Source organism: Phalacrocorax aristotelis, chromosome 1 (assembly GCF_949628215.1).
Source record: "Phalacrocorax aristotelis chromosome 1, bGulAri2.1, whole genome shotgun sequence".
Lineage (NCBI taxonomy): Eukaryota > Metazoa > Chordata > Aves > Suliformes > Phalacrocoracidae > Phalacrocorax > Phalacrocorax aristotelis.
The window spans coordinates 167,640,940-167,660,556 of NC_134276.1; the positions used below are offsets into that span (position 1 = coordinate 167,640,940).

General features: G+C 39.8%; 1 protein-coding gene and 1 non-coding gene across 2 annotated transcripts; one reads left to right on the plus strand and one right to left on the minus strand.

Annotated features, from left to right (window-relative positions):
- Positions 1 to 2,245: 2,245 nt before the first annotated feature.
- TRNAD-GUC (transfer RNA aspartic acid (anticodon GUC)) lies at positions 2,246 to 2,317 on the minus strand. Its single transcript has one exon. It is a non-coding gene; the product is annotated as a tRNA-Asp (tRNA).
- Positions 2,318 to 2,410: 93 nt separating this feature from the next.
- Positions 2,411 to 18,730, plus strand: LTA4H (leukotriene A4 hydrolase). The gene is made up of 19 exons (XM_075080507.1): positions 2,411 to 2,646; positions 3,405 to 3,535; positions 5,581 to 5,701; positions 6,231 to 6,299; positions 6,953 to 7,057; positions 9,408 to 9,460; positions 10,094 to 10,166; positions 10,472 to 10,612; positions 10,837 to 10,860; positions 11,797 to 11,867; positions 11,981 to 12,092; positions 13,537 to 13,681; positions 13,763 to 13,866; positions 14,211 to 14,281; positions 14,842 to 14,896; positions 15,965 to 16,060; positions 16,595 to 16,677; positions 17,791 to 17,895; positions 18,205 to 18,730. Exons 1-19 carry the CDS (start codon positions 2,500 to 2,502, stop codon positions 18,323 to 18,325), a joined length of 1,827 nt encoding a protein of 608 aa, XP_074936608.1. The 5' UTR covers positions 2,411 to 2,499; the 3' UTR covers positions 18,326 to 18,730.
- The last annotated feature ends 887 nt before the right edge of the window (positions 18,731 to 19,617 follow it).

Genomic DNA, 19,617 nt, shown 5'->3' on the forward strand with positions numbered 1-19,617 from the left:
CTCCATGCTGCCAGGTGGGGTGCCACACCACTGTGGGGGTGCGTGGGAAAGATTTGGTACTGCAGGCGAGGGGAAAAGAGGCGAGAACAAAGCACCCTGCAGGGGCAGAACGGTTAGCCCTCTAAAACCCTGCTCAACACCCTGAGCTCCTTGCTCCTCTTCCTTTTACCTTTGCCCACACACAAATGAGAATGACTTCCTGGGATTCTAGAAGCTGCACGTGTATAGCAAAACTTTGCCTCTAGGGTAGTTTGCTTGTGCAATGTGAAAGCTTAATCTGAAAACAGAAACCACGACTAAGCAGGTATGGAGTTGCTTGCAAGACTTTTTTTATACCTGCAAAGCACTGTCAGCCTATTTCTGCTTTGAATTAATTGCTTTTCTAATCTCTTATTCTTTTATGACAGCTGAAATTGCCTGACTGGATGCCAACACAAATGAACTACTAAATGGTTCTTACATCTTATTTTATGGTCCATCTTCTGTTTTGAGATAAACTGGCTACTAAACAAAATCAGTTTCCATGTGTTTCTGATGACACATGTGGATTTTGAGAAAGGGAAGTGGCATGGGAGGAAATTCTGAAATTGCAAAAGGAAAAATGTTGGGGCTGTTTTTTCTTCTTTCTGTAATACACACAGCAATAGACCAACTGATATTCCCTTCCTCTCCTCTCTGGGTTTATCTGGGCTTGTCTGAATGTGGCTCTAGTCCAGCTAGCTGGCTTATACAAAGCTCCAGGGTGTCACTGTGAACAATGCTCCATGTCCCATTCCCTCTTCTTCCTGTGCTTCTCACATTCCCATCTCAGGGTCACATCCAGATGGGACATCTGGGGCAGTGAGATGCTCCCAGGAGGCCCATGGGCTTTGCCACCAGCTGGTGAGCCAATGGAAAACACCAGTACCTCAAGCCTTGCACCCCTTCTGTGCCTGCAGCTCCCCGCAGCTCCTGGTGCACTGCTCCTGTGGCTATGTGCACACAGGCTGAAGACATGTTGTTTTGGGAACTGATTTCTAAGGGTGAAAAGGTTAGGTTCTGCATTCAGCATTACATGTGCATGGCTTCCAGAAATGTTTTGTCAAGAGCAATCGCCCTTTGTTGCCAAATTTTGCTGTCAAATTGGATCTTGGCTCTTTTTTCTTGTGTATGTCTCATTTGAGTGCATGCTGCTGTGCTTGTCTGGTTGACATGTACCATGAAGTCACTCATGGTACAGAATAATTTCCTTTCAATGCTCAGGTGAGGGCATCAAATTAATCTTATCCGAACTGCCCGAGTGCACAAAGCCAGGGCCAGAGCAAGGCCCTCCAGGCCTCCCACACCAAACACCAGGCACACTCAGCCCGCACCCCTCGCAGCTGGGTGCCTTGGCCTCTTGTCTCGGGGTCCTAATACCTTACCCCTTCTACGTGTGATCGGCCATGGTGTGCTTTCCTGACTTGGAGAAAGAGAAATTTGGGTGATCGCTTTTATTGCTCGGCATCTGCTGACCTCCCACAGAAGGGAGGAGAACTCTTTCAGTATCCTTGTGCTGACATACTAATAAATAAACATATAAATAAATACAGCCTTTTGGCAGGAGGGGTAACAAAAAAGGGGTGAGCGCCTAAAAAAGTGTTTTGGACTATACTAAGTGCAGGCAGGGATGCTGGAGATTGACGGTTGTTTTGCAGTGTACTGTTAGCTAGTGCAGCAGGCGGCAGTGACCTGCTGGCTGGAAGCACAGGCTCAGGCGGGATTGGGCACAGCCTTAAGGCTTCCCACTCTCCAAAGATCTTGCTTTGAGGATTAAAACGAGGGGCTGTATTACTGCACTCCAGAACATGGCCTTCGGCTTTCCACCTTCCCTCTTCGGCCATGACCTCTCCCTCTTCCCATCCCTTCTACCTCACAGGTCTTGGTGAGGTTGGGTTTTTTTTCCCCTCTTGGTTTAAGAAAAGAAGTCAATGTTTTTGGAAGGCTTACTTAACTGCTCTGTTCAGCTGCTTGAGCCATTTAAACTTGAAAATACTTTCCGCACACATTCTTTCAGTTAAGCAGCTGAGCTGGTACCACCCTGCCACTGCCCCACGCCCCAAGCAGGTAGGTGGATGGGCCCTGCCGTGTTCTTATTCTCCGCTTTCTGTTTTAAAGCCGCGGTACTCCAGCGCCTGTCTGGCAGCAGCTTTGATTTCACAAAGAATAACTTTGTCTCTCGGAAAAAAGGGTACATCGTGGATTGAGGAGGAAAAAGTATCTGTACCTCCCCGTCGGGGAATCGAACCCCGGTCTCCCGCGTGACAGGCGGGGATACTTACCACTATACTAACGAGGAACTGTACAAATAACGGTCCCCCGACAGCCAGCAGATGCTTCCGACACGCTCGCGCCCCAACGCCGCCCCGCCCCTCGCCCCCGGCGGCCAATCAGGTTTCCCGGCGCGCCCCGCGCGGTGGGCGGGGCGCGGGCGATACCTTGGCCGCGGGCGCGCGGTGGAGGGCAGAAGCCGCGTGAGTCATGGCGGACGTGAGCTCCTTCGCCTCCCCAGCGTGCTGCCTCACGCGGCACCTCTACCTGCGCTGCCGCGCTGACTTCGGCGCGCAGGCGCTGCGGGGCACGGCGGCCCTCACCGCGCGCGCCGAGCGCGAGGCGCTGCGTTGCCTGGTAACGGCAGGGCGCGCGGGCGGGAGGGGTCGAGAGGGGTCTGTGTTTGTGTGTGCAGGCGCGATCCCCCGCGGCTGTGAGGGGCGGCCCACGCCGCCCACCCGGTTCTCCCTTCCCTTCTGCCGCCCGAGGTGCTCGAGCGCCTCGCCGCCCCTGGGCCGCCCAGCTGTCCCGCCTGCTGCGGTTTGGGCGAGGGAAGGGGAGAAACATGTCTTTTTCCCGTTAAAATGGCGAAGAGCGTGTTGCTGAAGAGATGGGAATAAACTATGGGTAGACTATTCTTGTGGCTTTTCAGCGTGTGTGTGCTTTGTTACGCCAGCTCCTTTCTCGGTTAGCTATGCGGATAAACGTATAAACCTCGTTAGCTTTGCTTTACATGCAAAGTGGGGTTTGGGGTTTGTGGGCTTTTTTTTCATTCTGGCTCCATAAAATCCTTTTGTGATTGGTGCTCATTTTTTTACAAAATCCATAGTGTTAAAAAGTAAAACTTCACTCGTGTAGCATTGCTTAACTCATCTTCTGTTATATGAAAGTCTTGATTTATAGCAGCTATTTCCACCGTGGAAACCTTGGCAGGGTCTTTTCTATCGTTCTCATTTCATAGCAGCACTGTGAAGTTTTTTAGAGTTTACTTGGTAAACTCCTGTTTCAACTTTCATGGACAGAAGATGGCTTTCTTCCTCTCGTGCTTAAAATTTGATGAGTGCTATGTCACTTATTTGTTATCTAATAAGTATGTGATATTTGCTTCATTACAGGTGTTGGATACAAAAGACCTACAGGTATTTAAAGTGACTGTAAATGGCCAGGATGCAAAATTTGCTTTTGGAGAAAAGCACAGTTTCAAGGGGACCCCCTTGGAAATCACGCTTCCCTTTGAACTGAGAAGGTACACACTCTTGCTTGTTCCTTTAGGTTGTTTCCAGAATGCACTGTATAAGCTGCTTGTCCGCCTGTAGGGTGGTTGGGTAAAGCTTGCAAAGGGACCTATACATTAGGGTGTTGCATTTATTTAGCGTTATCTTAAGATTTAAATTAATAGTTGGTCTTCATTAGGCTGCCAAAACTTTGGCAGCCTTTATACCCATCCCCAGGTCTTATATCGCGTACAAAATGACTTTCTAATGTAACTAGTGAAGTGACGGGTAATGTATCATGATTTTTTCCAGTGATTCTCATCAATAATATTCATTCTGCTTCAACTACCTGAATTTTGTCATGTTGAGAATTGCCACGGTATGGCACATATGGAGTTACAGACCCCGTTTGCCTTTTTTTTTATACAAGGGCTGATCCTGCATTTCTGTAAGAACTGCAGGTTGTCACTACAGTTAGATAAAACTTCTATTATTTGAAAGCATAGTTCTAGTGTATTGAGTACACTATGCCCAAGTTCCTAAAAACTGGCACCTGAGTTTTGGCAGCATGACGGAGAATGAACCTAACTATAATCTACCTCTTAAGTTGAATTAAATGAATTCAACTTAATGAACGAATTGAAAAGTTGCTGATAAATTACAATACTACTTTGACTGTTTGCTTTGTATGTTGTAACTCCATGGTGTCTCACGTGCCAAAGCTGAAAGTTATGATTGTATAAGGAGGCTCCCTTGTTTGAATAAAACTCTATACTATGTTGCTTCATATTGTTTTGTTTTCAAAACTAATTACTACCTTTACAAACCCAAATTTTTATTTGTTTGGTTTTTGTTTGTTCTCTGAATTAGTGAAACTTAGAAACACTTAATGTGGAAGAGAAAGGAATGTTATACAATAACTGTCCCTTCTGGGGAAACACCTATGACCTGAAATGAAATGGAACAAAGTACTTGAACATGCCACAGCAGAAACATAGGCCTGTTTGTTTTGTTTGCCTTTTAGCTCTTTTTTTATTGCAGTCTCCTATGTAAATATCAGTAAAACAGTGATAGGAAAGGATAGGAGTTAGACCTGAAAGTCTGACTGTTCAGTAAGCAATGTACTTATGGTGATACAAATTATTTTCTCTTTTCTCATCAAATATGTACTTTGGAATACTGGTTATAAACCAGATATGTATCCCCAGTCAGCTTATCTAGTGTCCAACTCCTCTGATTAGCTGAAGTTTTTTCTGATTTATGGTTGGAGTGTTAATTCCAGAGAGTTGCACGTATAACCTGGGACTTTCTGATAACAGCAGCAAGTACTTCTGTGTGTTTTTGGTGTCAGTGATGGTTATGATGTGTTTTTAAAGAATAAGAGTATAAATGTGTCAGGTTTGCATGTGTTCTCTTGTTAGCAAGCTAGTACCTGTCTTGCACAGGTTAGTTTTTACTTTACACCAGTTCTGAAACCCTGAATAGAACTTGAACATCTTTTATTTTTCTTGCTAAGCCTACTGTTAATAGGGTTTTCCAGTAATTACTGCTTTCGGGGAGGGGTAATGGGGTGGGTGTGGTAGTGGTTCTACTTAAGGATCATACTTACAGAACATAACATCAGCTGTAAAATCTACTTCTTTTATTACAAAATAACAAATCCTATGTTATTAATGTACGTATGTTCTCATCTAGGCTTTATACCCTTTTTGTTTGCTTACTGCAGTGGGGTTTTTACACTTACGTATACAATGTTAAATAGTTGTGACAAAACTGTATGTAGCTGGTCCAAATGGTTTAAAGAAGTTTGTCTTCTCCTTGAAGAGGGGAGAGGAAAAGTTTCTGGTTAGTAAAAACAGTAATAAAAGTGCCTTGGGGCATTAAAATTGAAATAAACCAGCTAACTTTTGCTATCATAATTGAAAGGGAGAAGTTGTGTTTGATATGCTACTTGTTCTTATTTTTAATGCTTTTGAGACAGTGCTGCAGACCTATTTGCTAGAAGGCTTTGTAAGGGAAGTTAAGTAGTGATTGGGAGTTGTGTCAAAACGGTCTGACTATATTCTTTATTGCACAGGGGACAAGAAGCAATTGTCGAAATTGCTTTTGAAAGTTCTCCAAAGTCTTCAGCTCTCCAGTGGTTTACTCCGGAGCAAACTTCTGGGAAGAAATACCCATTTCTCTTCAGCCAGTGTCAGGTTGAGTAGATTAGTGGTTTTGGTTTTGTTTGTTTTTTGTTTGTTTTATTTTTTTTAAAACTTGTTGTTTACATACAACATGTAATTCCCCCTGGTTTCTTAAGAGTCAGAAAGGAAGGCTAGTAGTACAGTAGCCCATAATTTCTAATTGTGTTTATCAAAGGTCCCAAATAACACTTAGCAATGTCCTGACTTACTGAGATTTTGTTGTATGTTTACAATTGAATAAATCCAGAACTGCTTTACCCTCTCCAGTGTTCTCGTTGAAGAATGTGCAGTCCTTTGCAGTCAATATATGTGGCTATTGATCTGTCTTACCTACCATTATTTCATTTAGAAAACCCTTACTATGAAAACTACTATAAGCCATAAGTGATACAAGTATTGGTTTGTAGATAACAAATTGTCTGGAGGAGCTCTATAGATTTCCAATAAAATATATTAATTTTATTTATATATAGTCCTCTGCATTAGAAAGATTGTTATGTTTTAGCTTGGTTTTTTTTCCCCTCACCCCACCCCTCTCCAGGCTACCCACTGCAGAGCCATCTTTCCATGCCAAGACACGCCTGCTGTGAAACTAACCTACTATGCGGAGGTACATAAATATAAGTCATGAGTGTCCAACTAAAGACAACTACTACAATGGGGACTTTTTTTTTGTAGCTGCCAGCATATGGTCTAAAATAAAAACAGAGATAAGAGCCAAAAACTACTTATGTTCCCTGTGGCACTTCTCTAGCTTTACCTTTTATATATATCTCTCATCCCTTTTCATTCATGTATCTTTAATTCCAGAAGAAAAAAAAGTGCTGTAGTAGGAAAGAAATATGTTCTTAAATCAGGAAAAGCTGACAGTAAGACAATGAAGAGTGCTGTAAAGTAAAAATACTTGAAATGACTCTCATATATGCCCTAAGTAATATATTCTGGTACATAGGGGATCTTTGCAGTCCTAACATAAATAGTCCGGTTGTTTTAGGGAAGCAAAAAGCAAGACGTACAATGTGACATTACAATTCAGTAGTGTGAAGAACATGAACCTTTTAACTTCTGTCAGAGGTAATCCATCTGGTTAATTAAATATTGCCAGCTTTTAAGACAAAATTTTCTATGTGCCTTATATTCTACCTCATAGAGAGGACTTAAAAACAGAACAAATTTGGGCTAGTCTTTTTGCTGTTGCTGCTTCTAGTATGTTGTATAATCCTGTATGCCAATTGAGTTCCTCACAGTCGGGTAACCTTTCAGATATCTGTTCCGAAAGAGTTGGTGGCTCTTATGAGTGCTAATCGTGATGGGGAGATGCCTGACCCAGAGGACAGCAGTCGGAAGATATACCGTTTCAGTCAGAATGTAAGTGCTCCAGGCTAGTAAACAGATGCCTAAGGCCTTATTCCTAACTCTTGCAGTTCAGTCACTTCAGATGTGGTTTTGATGTCGTCAACAAACTTATGTAACTTACAATGGGTCTTTGCCACTATAGAAATAGGAGGTATTGTGAATCTCCAACTCTGAAAAGTCAACCAGTAGGTGCTGGTGATGTTTACTGGTCATTTTGGCATTCCCAGAAAAGCTAAATTTGAGTTTTGAAAAAGTTTAGTGTACTCAAAGCTAGCACTGTCAAAACCCTTTTCTGTCTGCACTGATTCTGGGGAAATAATGCTTGGAATTGAATAACATGGGAATGACTTTTGGAAAACAGATCCTGCAAATTTTAAGCGTACCAAGATGTTAGCAGTGAAGCTGAGTGTTGGAACCAATTTTTAACTTAAGTTATGCAAATTCTGACAACACAGGTTTTTTGGTTTTTTTAAAGATGAAAACTTTTATGGAAGGTATCTCCAGCTAATTAAAGATTCCATTCTTAGGGTGAAGTTTTATGAAGTGGTGCAGCTAGTTTAATGATTCCCCTGCTTCTAAAGTGGCAGTCTCAATTTACTCTTCTGGCTTTTTTTGTTCTCATAGCTTATTGGGTCACAGTTCTGATGTTTATGGGATCTCTTGGTGAGCCTAGGTAATTTTGCTGAACAAGCAGATAAAGTTAACACAAGTTTAAAAAAGAAATTGTTTTAGTAAGCTGACCTGGGCTGCTGAGGGACTGAGTCACTGCAAGGAGGGGTGGAATTGTGTGACTGGAGGAGAGGAGGGGAACCTACTCTGAAGTGCAGCAGCTGTTGGGCTGATTTGGCTGCTATGTGAAATCTGAGAGAGGCAAGAGGGGAGCAAGAGAAAGAAAATTGTTACTTTATCTGTAAGCTCTTCAATATAGTGTTCTGCCACCTCTGTGGAGCCAAAAGCATTCGCCATTCTTGGTCTAGTGCATAAGGCTTCGATGTTTTATGTTATCCAGAGCTGTACATTATCTAGAAATACCCTGTAAAGTTTGGTGGACCTGTACAAGGAATAACATTTAGTCCAATTGAAATAAACTACACTTTCTAATATAGAAAACCATTAGATTAATTTGTTAGAAAAGGCATGCCTTTTGTTAAACAAAAAAGCCAAACACAATCACAAAATATATACATTAAAAAGGCAAATGCATTAAGGAAGACATTCGCATCATCTAACATACAAAACCATGAGACCGATTTGTTAGGAAAGGCATGTGTTTCCTTAGACGGAAAGGGGAGACGCATCAAACTCTTTGATATGTACGCATACTGAGCTTACCTAAAACTACTTCTTTTGCTCCTGCATGGCCAGGCTGGTAAGAAGCGTGGTAGAGAGCAGCCTCTGTAAAAAGGAATTTATAGCCTAACAGCCATTGAGATCTGAAGTAATTTCAGAGCTTCAGATTAGCAAATTGGGCATCAAAATGCAGGGTTATATTGGCAGTCTTTTAATAACTTGTCCATAAAACAAGTCAATGGACTTAAATCTTCTCAAGAATATATTCTGTGGGTTAATACGTAAAATTAAAGCACGCATGATGTAGGCATTTTAGTAAATTATATTGAAATGGTTTGGGGATAATGGTAGAATAAAATTTTCTGAAATGTTGTCTCCAGGTAATTATGATTTCAAGTCTGTCTTATTTAATATTGTTTAGTCAAATAAAATCAAACTTCTACAGGGATGTCTGTATTGACCCCTTTTGTTTCAAAAGCACCAGGAGAAAGCTTTTATCTATAAAGATACTGTAGCTTTGGAATGTCTTTCATTAAAATAACAAATATTGAGAATTTATTTTAATTCAAAACATAGAAATCAGATACATATATTTTGATTTTGCTGAATCTTTTGGTCCATAAATATTCTGTTTACTTGAATTCTTCAAAGCTCTTCCTGCATCTTCCTGTATGACACAACTGCCCTTTCTCTGAGCAGTATCTCTTAACTTCTCCTTCCATAAAACTTGATGGAACAGGAATTAATATGGAAAACTGACTTTCTTTTGAACAGTAACCAAACCAGTGGCATTTTTGTATGCTCTTATATATGCAAATTTTTTTCAAGCAGAGATGATACTTATAATTTTGTGGCCTTTGCATGAAACATCTGTGAAACAAGTACTTCGTGTAGATAAAGAAATACCATTTGGGGAGAAAGAAAACAATGGCTTTATTATAACATAAGGCAGGAAACTATGGAGGAAATGGGCAGACTTCTTTATTTACATACCTTTGTTTTTTCTTTGCATCAGTGGTGTTGATAGCTCACGTTACAAATAAGATTTCTTTTTTCTCGTGTTCTCTGCTAGGTTCCCATACCTTGCTACTTGATTGCTTTAGTGGTTGGAGCTTTAGAAAGCAGGTGAGTGAATCTGCACAAAGTATAAATATTAATAATAAATCTTCAGAGTTATATTTTTGTTTCTTGGTCTTGTTTCTAGTTTTAAAAGGTCTTAGAGGTTCGATGAACCTGTTAATTTGTATCAAACTGCATGTATCTTGATTCACTCTTGCATAATTTTCTCTATAGAATAAGCTTTGTTCTAAGTTAAAGAAATACCATAAAGAGTTTGGAATTGATTGGAACCACTAAGGGCTTTTTCTAGCTCAGGAAATAGTATATTTTTCCACAGGTAACCAATAAGCCTTGTCATGTACCAAAGGCAGAAAATTATAGCTTCAGCCTCATTGCTCATCTGCACAAGGATGTGTTAATCCAGCCCATAAGAGTGCTTTTATATTAGGGCTTTACATTTTAAAATCTGTAAATGTGTTTCCTATATATTTGTCCAAAACAGTGGATGTATGTGGTTTGTCTTGTTTTCTAAAGCTTTACTTTAGCAGTGAAGGGGAAAAAGAGACAAAGACTCTCTAATGAGTTTCTTCAGTGACATGGGTTACTCATGAGCACAGTGAAACATATGCTCTCTGTATTAGTTTCCCACAGAATTATTTCTAGTTTACAGTGTTATTGTGGCATTTTTACTTTCAACAGAAAGATTGGCCCAAGGACACTGGTGTGGGCTGAAAAGGAGCTGGTGGATAAATCAGCCTTTGAATTTGCTGAGGTGGGTAATTAACAAAAAAATGTTTTGTAAGCAACTGCTTCACATGGTGTTGGGAAAGGAACAGACTGTAGTTCAGTGTTTTGTTCATCTGTAGCTCTCCTTTCTCTGCTTCCCGCCCCCAAAAATGCTGCTGTTGTATCGCAACACAAAAGAACTACTAAAAATAAATATTGATAGTCTTGTACTCATTTTGCATGTGGGGCATGCCAAGGTGAAAGAAAGAAGTATGGGATAAATGGTTTATTTCTTGTTCAGTGTTTGCCGTCAGGAGTCACATCAGAGACTAATGTGAATTCTTATTTCAGACTGAAGCTATGCTGAAAATAGCGGAAGATTTAGCGGGACCCTATGTATGGGGACAGTATGATCTGTTAGTCTTACCACCTTCTTTTCCTTATGGTGGCATGGAGAATCCTTGTCTTACTTTTGTAACGCCAACACTATTGGTAAGTGTAACACTGATAAAAGTCAGCTTTCCCTTAGGGCTTGCTTATCCATCATGTGGTGGATGTTAATCCATAAATGGGATTAATCTTCCCCCTAGAAACAACTGTAAATGTTCCTGCCTCCTTTGGAGTTAGGGAGCATACATAAAGCTGCATTGAGTGGTATATTTTGAGTCTTACTTGAACTGACAACTGCCTTGTCTTTTTTTCTTTTTTTTTTTTAGGCAGGTGATCGATCTCTATCAAGTGTAAGTACAAGACAGAACACAACTTGAAGTTGTATCTTAACTTCTGCTGTAGTAGATACCTGAAAACTTGGTCTTTTTTTATTATTGGGGGAATTAAGTTAAGGCAGTAACTCAAGAAGTCTTACCAAGTGAGTTTTAGTGCTACATAAACTCCAGAAAACTGGAGACATATCTATTTTATATAAGGAACAGATGAAAATAACATGGGTGCCTGTATGCATAGGGGGCTGACTGAAGTTAGCTGCTCAGTAGCTCTTTTCCTGTCCTGTGTAAAGATATGTTTAAAAGCCACAACTGAATTGATCTCATTGAAATTGTTTGTAGGGAACTTCTTCCTCTACATGTCTGCATATGCCCTAGAACTCACTTTGTGTGCAGTTTTATCATGTTGTGTGCTGTTCTATCTCATATGTCTCTCTACTAGACTGATATACTGCTCAAAAAAAGATTTTCATATCCCAAGAATACTGAAATATTTGACATGGATACTTTATAATGTATCATATGTCATTATCCTTCTAGGGGTGACTGTTTTCTTCCTGTTTGGTACTTTAGAACATCCCAGCACTGCAGAAGTTGCTTAGGTGGGAAAGTAGTACTAGTCTGTCACTTGGCATGGATCCAGTATTCTGGAATGTGATTTCATAAACCAGTACTTGCACTGTGCTTCCAGAGGAATTATTTTTGTTGATCAGTGTGGCTCTGACTTGCAGGCTGGACATTCAAAATTATTTCTGGAGAAGGTTCGGTAGGGTAGTGTTAGTCCTCTAAATAAAATTTATATGGCTAAGTTTACAGAACTGTGAATGCTAATGGCTTTGGGAATGTAGTACAGTAAATGAAATCCCATCAGGATTTTTTCCTTTCTGGGATTTGATGTTTGTTTTCCAGAGGAGTCTATGATATGGAGATATGTCATTGTTTTCTGTGTTTCAGGTGATTGCTCATGAAATATCTCACAGCTGGACAGGAAACTTAGTAACAAACAAAACATGGGAGCATTTTTGGTAGGTGTGATGTTTAATGCCATGCAAATCATATTTTAGAATTAATCTGTAAAGAGACCACCTTAATTCATTTTGCCCTCCTACCAGTGCTGACTTTATCAATGTATTTCCAGGCTGAATGAGGGACATACTGTATACCTGGAACGCAGGATTATTGGTCGGCTGTTTGGTGAGCAGTTCAGGCAGTTCAAAGCCCTAGGAGGTTGGAGGGAACTGCAGAATACGGTAAATATTTTTAAAGTTATGATAACTTTGTGTTTAAGCATATATCTAAATAAAATAAAGCTGATTTAATGTTTCCCACAAATAAGACTTATCTAGTCAGCTTTCCTAACACTTTCTTAATAGAGGGTGAACAACTTCAATTCCAAGGTACACGATCTCTTCAAAAGGTAATAGCTTAATATACTCAGATTAGATGAAGCTTTTTGAACTGGTTTAATCTGTTTTGTAAGGATGAGCATTTTTAGACACTCTTGTTCTGGGTAAATCGCAGTATTACCTGTTAGCATATTCATGAGCAGCTGAAAGCCTGTCAAAATTATGTGCAAGCACAGCCATCACAATTTTCAGTGCCTAATGCAAGTAGCCAATTTCTTTTTTTTCCTGTGTACTGTGTTACAATTGAGACTATTCCTAATCTGTTACTGTCTAGGAGGGTGTAGAGTAGGCTTATCAACATAAACTAATCACATAGTATACTTCAGTGAAATTTGTTTCAAGTAAGGTCAATTCAGTGCTCCAATGAACATCAATTAATCACAGGTTCAGGATGCCAGGCGGGAACTGTCACTGCACAGCCAACTTAAGAATTCTTAGGGTTTTTAGAATGAGGATCCAAAATGTGCACTCACCTAAGAAGATGAGGGCTCTCAACCTCGAGGAGCTACCTTGGGCAGCATCCTGACCCAAGGCGGGAGTCCCCGACTGCAGACCCGCTTCCCCTAGGAGGACCAGCTCTACGCCCCCCCCTCCCCCCCCTCGGGCAGGGCTCCATTTATACCCTGGCTGAATCTGATCTGTGGTCACAGCTGGTCGCAGCTGGTTCCTATTGGAGCCCGAGGGCTCCATCTGCCGGTGCAGCAAGGGCATGAAAAGCAGCAGTGGCTGCTCTGCTTAAGCAGTCGGAAAGCCCCAGTTGCTATGAGGGCAGGTTGCACCTGCCACAGAGGGTTGCTTAGTTTTGTGTTTAGGTAGCATAGTTAAACTTTATTTCTTATATTTCCAGCCTGTGATTATTTCTAGCCCTCTTGTTCAGTTTGGTGATGCAGTTTATTTGGTTTACTACGAATATTTCATGTTGCATTTTATTCTTTATATCACCCTTTTAAATGAAGTAGTTTAAATAGTTTGTTAATAAAGGGATAAATATAGATAGTTCATTAGGTGCTCGTGATTATGACAGACATGACAGTAATTAACTGCTTTGAGACAGCTGGAGCACAGTGTGGTTGATCCTCACATTTTTTTGTTTGATCCACAATCAGACACTGATAAAACAAATTAAAAAAAGTTCAGTAAACTGTTTTGTACATATGATTCAGAACTTCATGAAAAAGAACACTTTGAAATGAGGCCACCTTAGTTTTGGGTGGGTTATACTTTTATAAATAGGAATAGTAGTGCTTGACTTCCTAGACGAATAGACTTTCTTGCATCTCTGTCACAGATAAATACTCTTGGAGATAACAATCCTGTAACTAACCTCATCCCTAATCTGCATGAAGTGGATCCTGATGTTGCCTACTCATCTGTTCCATATGAGAAAGGCTTTGCTTTGCTTTTTTACCTTGAACAACTTCTTGGAGGACCAGGTAAGTGCTAGTCAGGCTTCACATATTATTGTTTCCCGTTTAATTTCAGATACTAAACCTGTTCGTTGTTTTAACTGTTAGATGTCTTCATTGGCTTCTTGAAGGCTTACATTCAGCAGTTTGCTTATAAGAGCATAATAACGGAGGACTGGAAGAACTTCTTGTACTCCTACTTCAAGGATAAGGTTGGGTAGTATTTAAAACTAATTGCTTTGAACCTTTAAATTGTGTGAAACTACGGTTTAGCTCAGGACCAGTTCTTTAAGGATCAGTTTTTTGTCTTTTTCTTTGTATCAAGATTTTAATATGATGTAGTCTGGCATCTTACAAAGATGGGTTTGCATTATGATGCTTTTTTTCTTCTAGAAGGGGAATATTTTGGTTTTAAGTAATCTGTGTAGGATTCTCCAGGGTAGTTGGAGGGATCTTAAAGAAACAAAACAAGCCCGATTGAAACTAGTTTTCGTATTGTATGCTTTTCTCTAAAAATAACATCTAAAATTGAATACGAATTTGCATTGCTTTGTAGGTAGATGTTCTTGATAAAGTGGATTGGAACTCATGGTTTAATGCTCCAGGAATGCCACCAGTGAAGCCTACGTAAGCTGCATTCTTTTGTAGTTCATCTTTTCCTTCTCCAGAAAGCACCTGGTTTTTCCAAACAGTCATAAACAAGTTTGTAAACAGGGTGAAAGTCTTCCCACAAATATCAACTTCCACATAGTACTAGGACATATGTGTATATAAGAGGAAAAATGTTGCTAATAGAATTTTCAAGATTTTATTCTAGTGGAAACTCACTTTGCTCTGAAAGTTGCCAGGAGAGATTCTTTTTTCTGACAGTTTGTTACAACAATATTTTCTTTCCAACTGTAAGCTATAACACATGCATGAGCATATATATGCTCAGAAGTATTGATCATTTTCAGAGTGTATGGGATCAAGGGATAGTGCCATCAATGCACAAAGTGCTTCTAACAAAAACCAAAATGTATTCCATTATAATAGACCTCTCGTAAATTGTGTTGCAGTATTGCATTGGAGCCTACAATGAACAAATGTGGAGCCATTTGAAAATAATTTCTAAGCATTCTCATGAAAATATTACAAGAGCTTTTTGTGTTTCCAAAGTGTGATCCTTTGTTTTTAATATTTGACAGGTATGATATGACACTAACAAATGCTTGTGTTGCCTTGAGCCAAAGATGGATCAAAGTGAGTGGTTAAAGAGCACTGATGTGTCTGTGTATTGAAAAGCTAGTTCTCAGAGTGAGCTGTCCTCTTCTAAAACCTATTGTTTGCTGAGAGAAAACATATTTATGGTGATGGTATGGCTGCCAGGAATTTTGCATTTCGTAGACTAGCCTTTCATCATAGAGTCTGTGGATTTGCTGTGACTTCTGTACATGAAGTGCTAAGCATACTTTAACGAGGCACACAGCCAGCTTTTTGCTGTATGTATGTAGTAACCAAACTGAGAATATTCTTTTTGAAACCCTGACATTATGGCTTGATTTAAAAACAAATGGCAAGGTATCTCTACTGATTATATTGTATTAGCAATAATTCCCCTACATTATACTGGAGCTAGTATGTGTTTCTCATCAAAAACTGAAATACATAAATCATAATCAGTAACTAATAACATAAAATTTTCTTAAAATTTTAACCATGACTCATACAACTCACAGAATTCAGCATACCTTCCGTTTGTTAGCTCTGTGGCTTTTCACAATATGTATGCTATCTTTAACTTTCTTAAGAGAGAAGATACCTTCCTTATATCCAGTCTAAATCTATTACAATGAGGGTGGTGAAGCCCTGGAACAGGTTGCCCAGAGAGGTGGTAGATGCCCCACCCCTAGAAACATTCAAGGTCAGGCTGGACGGGGCTCTGAGCAACCTGATCTAGTGGAAGATGTCCCTGCTCACTGCAGGGGGATTGGACTAGCTGATCTCTAAATGTCCCTTCGAACCAAACTATTCTATGATTCTTCTTCCCAATATTACTTTTTCTAGAAGAAGTATTTGATTTTTCACTTATCTCCACTGTTTTTCTGTTAAAGTTAAAAAGATCACTGGAGAGAAAACAATTGAAAATTGCAGTGAAGAATACCAAACATGAGACAGTTGCTTAAGTCCCTCCCTTTTCCCTCATGTAACATCCTGCACAAATACAAATTAGTATCTCTCTTATGTGGAATGGCTCAATAGTAAATGTAGGTGTCCAAACACTGTACTTTGAAATACCTATTTAAAACTTCAGTAACCATTCTCTTTTAGGCAAAAGAGACCGATTTGAACTCATTCAGCTCAGCAGACCTGAAGGAAATGTCATCTCATCAGTTGATTGAGTTCCTAGCACTGTTGCTTGCAGAGGTAAATGCATGCCTGGGGTAACTTGACTCTAGTATCACAAAAGCAGACACAGAAGCCCAAGTGTGCTTTGGAATTCAGTTGCCCGTTTTCTTTTAAGTTTTGCTAAAATAACCCACTCTTACCATACATAGTTACTAAAACCTTCAGCTGTGACTCCTTGATGGTGTCTGGCTCTTCAGTTAATGAGCAACATACAGAGTATTTTAGATTGAAAGGTGAAAACGAAACTATAAGGCACTTGAGTTTGTCTGTACTTGATGCTAGAGCGAATAAGCTGTAAATAAAACAGAATGGAAGTACTTCAAGTTTTGAATGTTTCGGTAGTACTGGATGTGGGAATTTTGCTAACACTTATTCCTTGTCCCTTCCCTAATACTATGAGAAGGTGAAAGAAACAAATACAAATATTAGTCATGGTAAGCTTTTTAATTCCTTTGTAGCATCAATCTTCTTACAATGAACGTGTTTATTTTTGGAGTATGTGGCTTGAAGGGTGCCTCTGCCTTACTCTGACTATGCAGTTTCCTTTTTCAGGCTCCTCTGCCATTGTCACATGTCAAACGAATGCAGCAAGTGTATGACTTCAATGCTATAAATAATTCTGAAATAAGATTCAGGTTGGTTCTAGTATGGACGTTTTTCTAACCTTAAATGCTTTTATAAAACTGTCGTGCTGCTTAAGTATGTAGGTTGTCTTCAACTGGTGCAGGGTTGGGGGGTGTTGGTGGTGGTGTGCATTTTTTTCTGTAAGCACACGTGCAGGTGTGCTTAGCCAGAGTGGTGTTCTGTTCCTTATGAGTCTGGGAAGTACAGTCTAGTATTAAAACTGGAAGTGATTGGTTGATTAGCTGTGCTTTATTTTCATCTGTCATGCTAGCAAAGGAACCTGCTGACCTGGTAACTTTTATTTTGGGGGTGGTATCAGATAATAAAATAGTGAGCCTCTCTGTGACCAAACATGCCTGAAAAACCTTTCAGGTAATTTAGGCAGGAGCAGGTCTTCTGGACTTACTTAATCAGTTCTTCTGCTGATGTGCCAGTGGTTTGGTTTTTTTTTTTTTAATAAACACAACTTGGAAATGTTTTTGTCACATTTCAATGCTATCACAAAGTTTTGTGCATCCTAATTTCTTCTATTTTGTATTTATACATTGTGTTCACACACATGACTTGTTAAAGGTATTGTTGAGGATGTAAGTAATCTTCACAAGTAGCTTTAAGTATTGCATATGTTGCTACTGTTTGTATTTGGATGCTCTTGCAATAGTGGCGGTTATTCCATCTTAGAAACTATACTGTATGTTACTTCTTGTAACAATCAATTTCTTCTAATTTTTAAAACAAAACAAGCACATGCCAGTTGCTGGTGATGTTTTGGGGGATTTTTTGGGTTTGGTTATTTTTTTAATCACTTGGTCAAATGTGACAAGTGCTATATAATTCAGCTCTAATTCTAAGTGATGCAACTGGACACTACAGTAATATAAAAGAAATACGTAGCTGCAGAAAATAATCAGACCATTTTGGAGAAACTCTGAAAAAATGGTTTCCTATTTTATAGAGAAGTCCACTTGCATAATGTGCTAGTCAGACAGGAAATATTTTATGTTGACCTTAGCTAGAATCTCATTCCCCTGATAGCATAGCACTGCTCAGAGTGTTTATGGGAACAGAATCATAAGCTAACTAACCACTTCAAATTAAAAGTGTAAATTTTCTTTCCCTCCCAGATGGCTGCGCCTCTGCATCCAGTCCAAGTGGGAAGAAGCTATTCCTCTGGCTCTAAAAATGGCAGCAGACCAGGGCAGGATGAAGTTTACTCGACCCTTGTTTAGGTAAAAGTAATCTCCAAATTGTAGGAGCTCATGCTGTTGGCATTTTTAGTATAATGGAATGTATAATAGTTGACATTGTGCGTGTATTTATGTTATGCTTTGAAGTGATATAATACAGAATTATCTTATCTTCAGGGTCGCTTTCCACTTGCTGACTATTTTTAATAGAAGAAATCTTAGTCTCCCAGTATGCACCTTAATGTGAGGCTTTCAGGGGAAAAGGAAAACATCAAGAAAATCCCCATTGTACTATTTTCATAGATTTTTGTAATGGAGCTTCCCCTCCCTCCCCCGCTTTTTCTTTTGCAGGGATCTTTACAGTTTTGACAAGTCTCGAGATCTGGCTGTCAAGACATTTCTGGAGCATAGAGCCTCGATGCACCCAGTCACTTCAATGCTTGTGGGCAAAGACTTGAAACTGGATCAGTGACAAATCTACTGATTTCTTTGAAATTTTCTTGTTGCTGAAAGAAGAGACTGATTCCACAAACCGCTGATACACGTGCTTGACTGCCATAAAATGCTCTGCTGCTTTGGTACTAATTTAGCTTAAAATTAATTTTCCAAAACAAGTTCAGTACATTCTGTTTTGCACCTTCAAGTAAACCAGCAAAACTGCTAAATCGCTGGAATCGGGGGAATGGTTTTGTTACAAGCAATTTTTAGAACATGCAGAAAAGCTGTTCTGAGGTGTAGTCATCTGTCAGTCATGGAATGTAAAAACATGGACAATTAATTGCTGGATGGTATGGCTCTTTGTGCACAGCTTTCTTTTTCATAGCAATCTGGTTGAAACTTTATCTGAAGACTAAAAAATAAATCTTTTCATTGTCTACTTGTCTGTGTATTGATCTGTATGAAAAGTTTTGAACTAAGTTTCATTTACTCTTCTTTGTTGTGGGAGAAATTTTTATTATGGGTCCAAGAGGACTATGAAGACCTGACCGGATCACAGCATTCTCCTGTTGGAGCAGAATTTCCACCTAGCCCTATTTGTCATGGCTTTGTTACGTTAGTCAACTCTTGAAGTTAATCGCAATGGGGTGGTTTTACTTAGTTAATTCCTTTTGGGTCCTATGCTGTGCACTCATAGTTGTCTGAAATACTTCCTTGTTGTTTGTTTTTTTTTTTAAGCAAACCTGAGGTTTTGACGAAATTTCAGACTTAATATCTTGCTATGCTTTCAGTAACTTACTCATTTCAACCCCCTGTATTTTCAAAACTTCTAATTACTGCAAGGGGGACTAAAGCCCAAGTCTTCCTTTCCCCCTTTTTAATTTTGTAGTATTTCCCTTTTTTAACCAGTTCTGGGCACTACCACTTTATGCTAGTAAAACAGCTTCGAAACAAGGTAAAAAAACAATCGGAGGGCCGTGTTTCCTTTAATTGCTACAGCACTTCGGTTCAAGTTGGTGTTTCAGGTGAAACTGTTGTGAGCACTGCCATCTACGGGTGGCTTTTTGAAGTGAGTTCGAGGAGAACGGGAAATGAGCGGTTAGCACGAATTAAATCTTGTCACAGAGGTATCCCCGTATGGCAGAGTAACGAGGGGGGGGGGAAGTGCAGTTTCAGAGGAGGAAGGTACCCAATATAGGTAATGGCAAAAGGTTTGGATTTTAAAAATAGCACATAGAGTGGGAGTGGAGAGCCTGTCAGTCAATTTATTTCTGATCTGAGTTTTGATCAGCGTAAGCTTTCATGTGGGCTCAGTTATGTACTTCA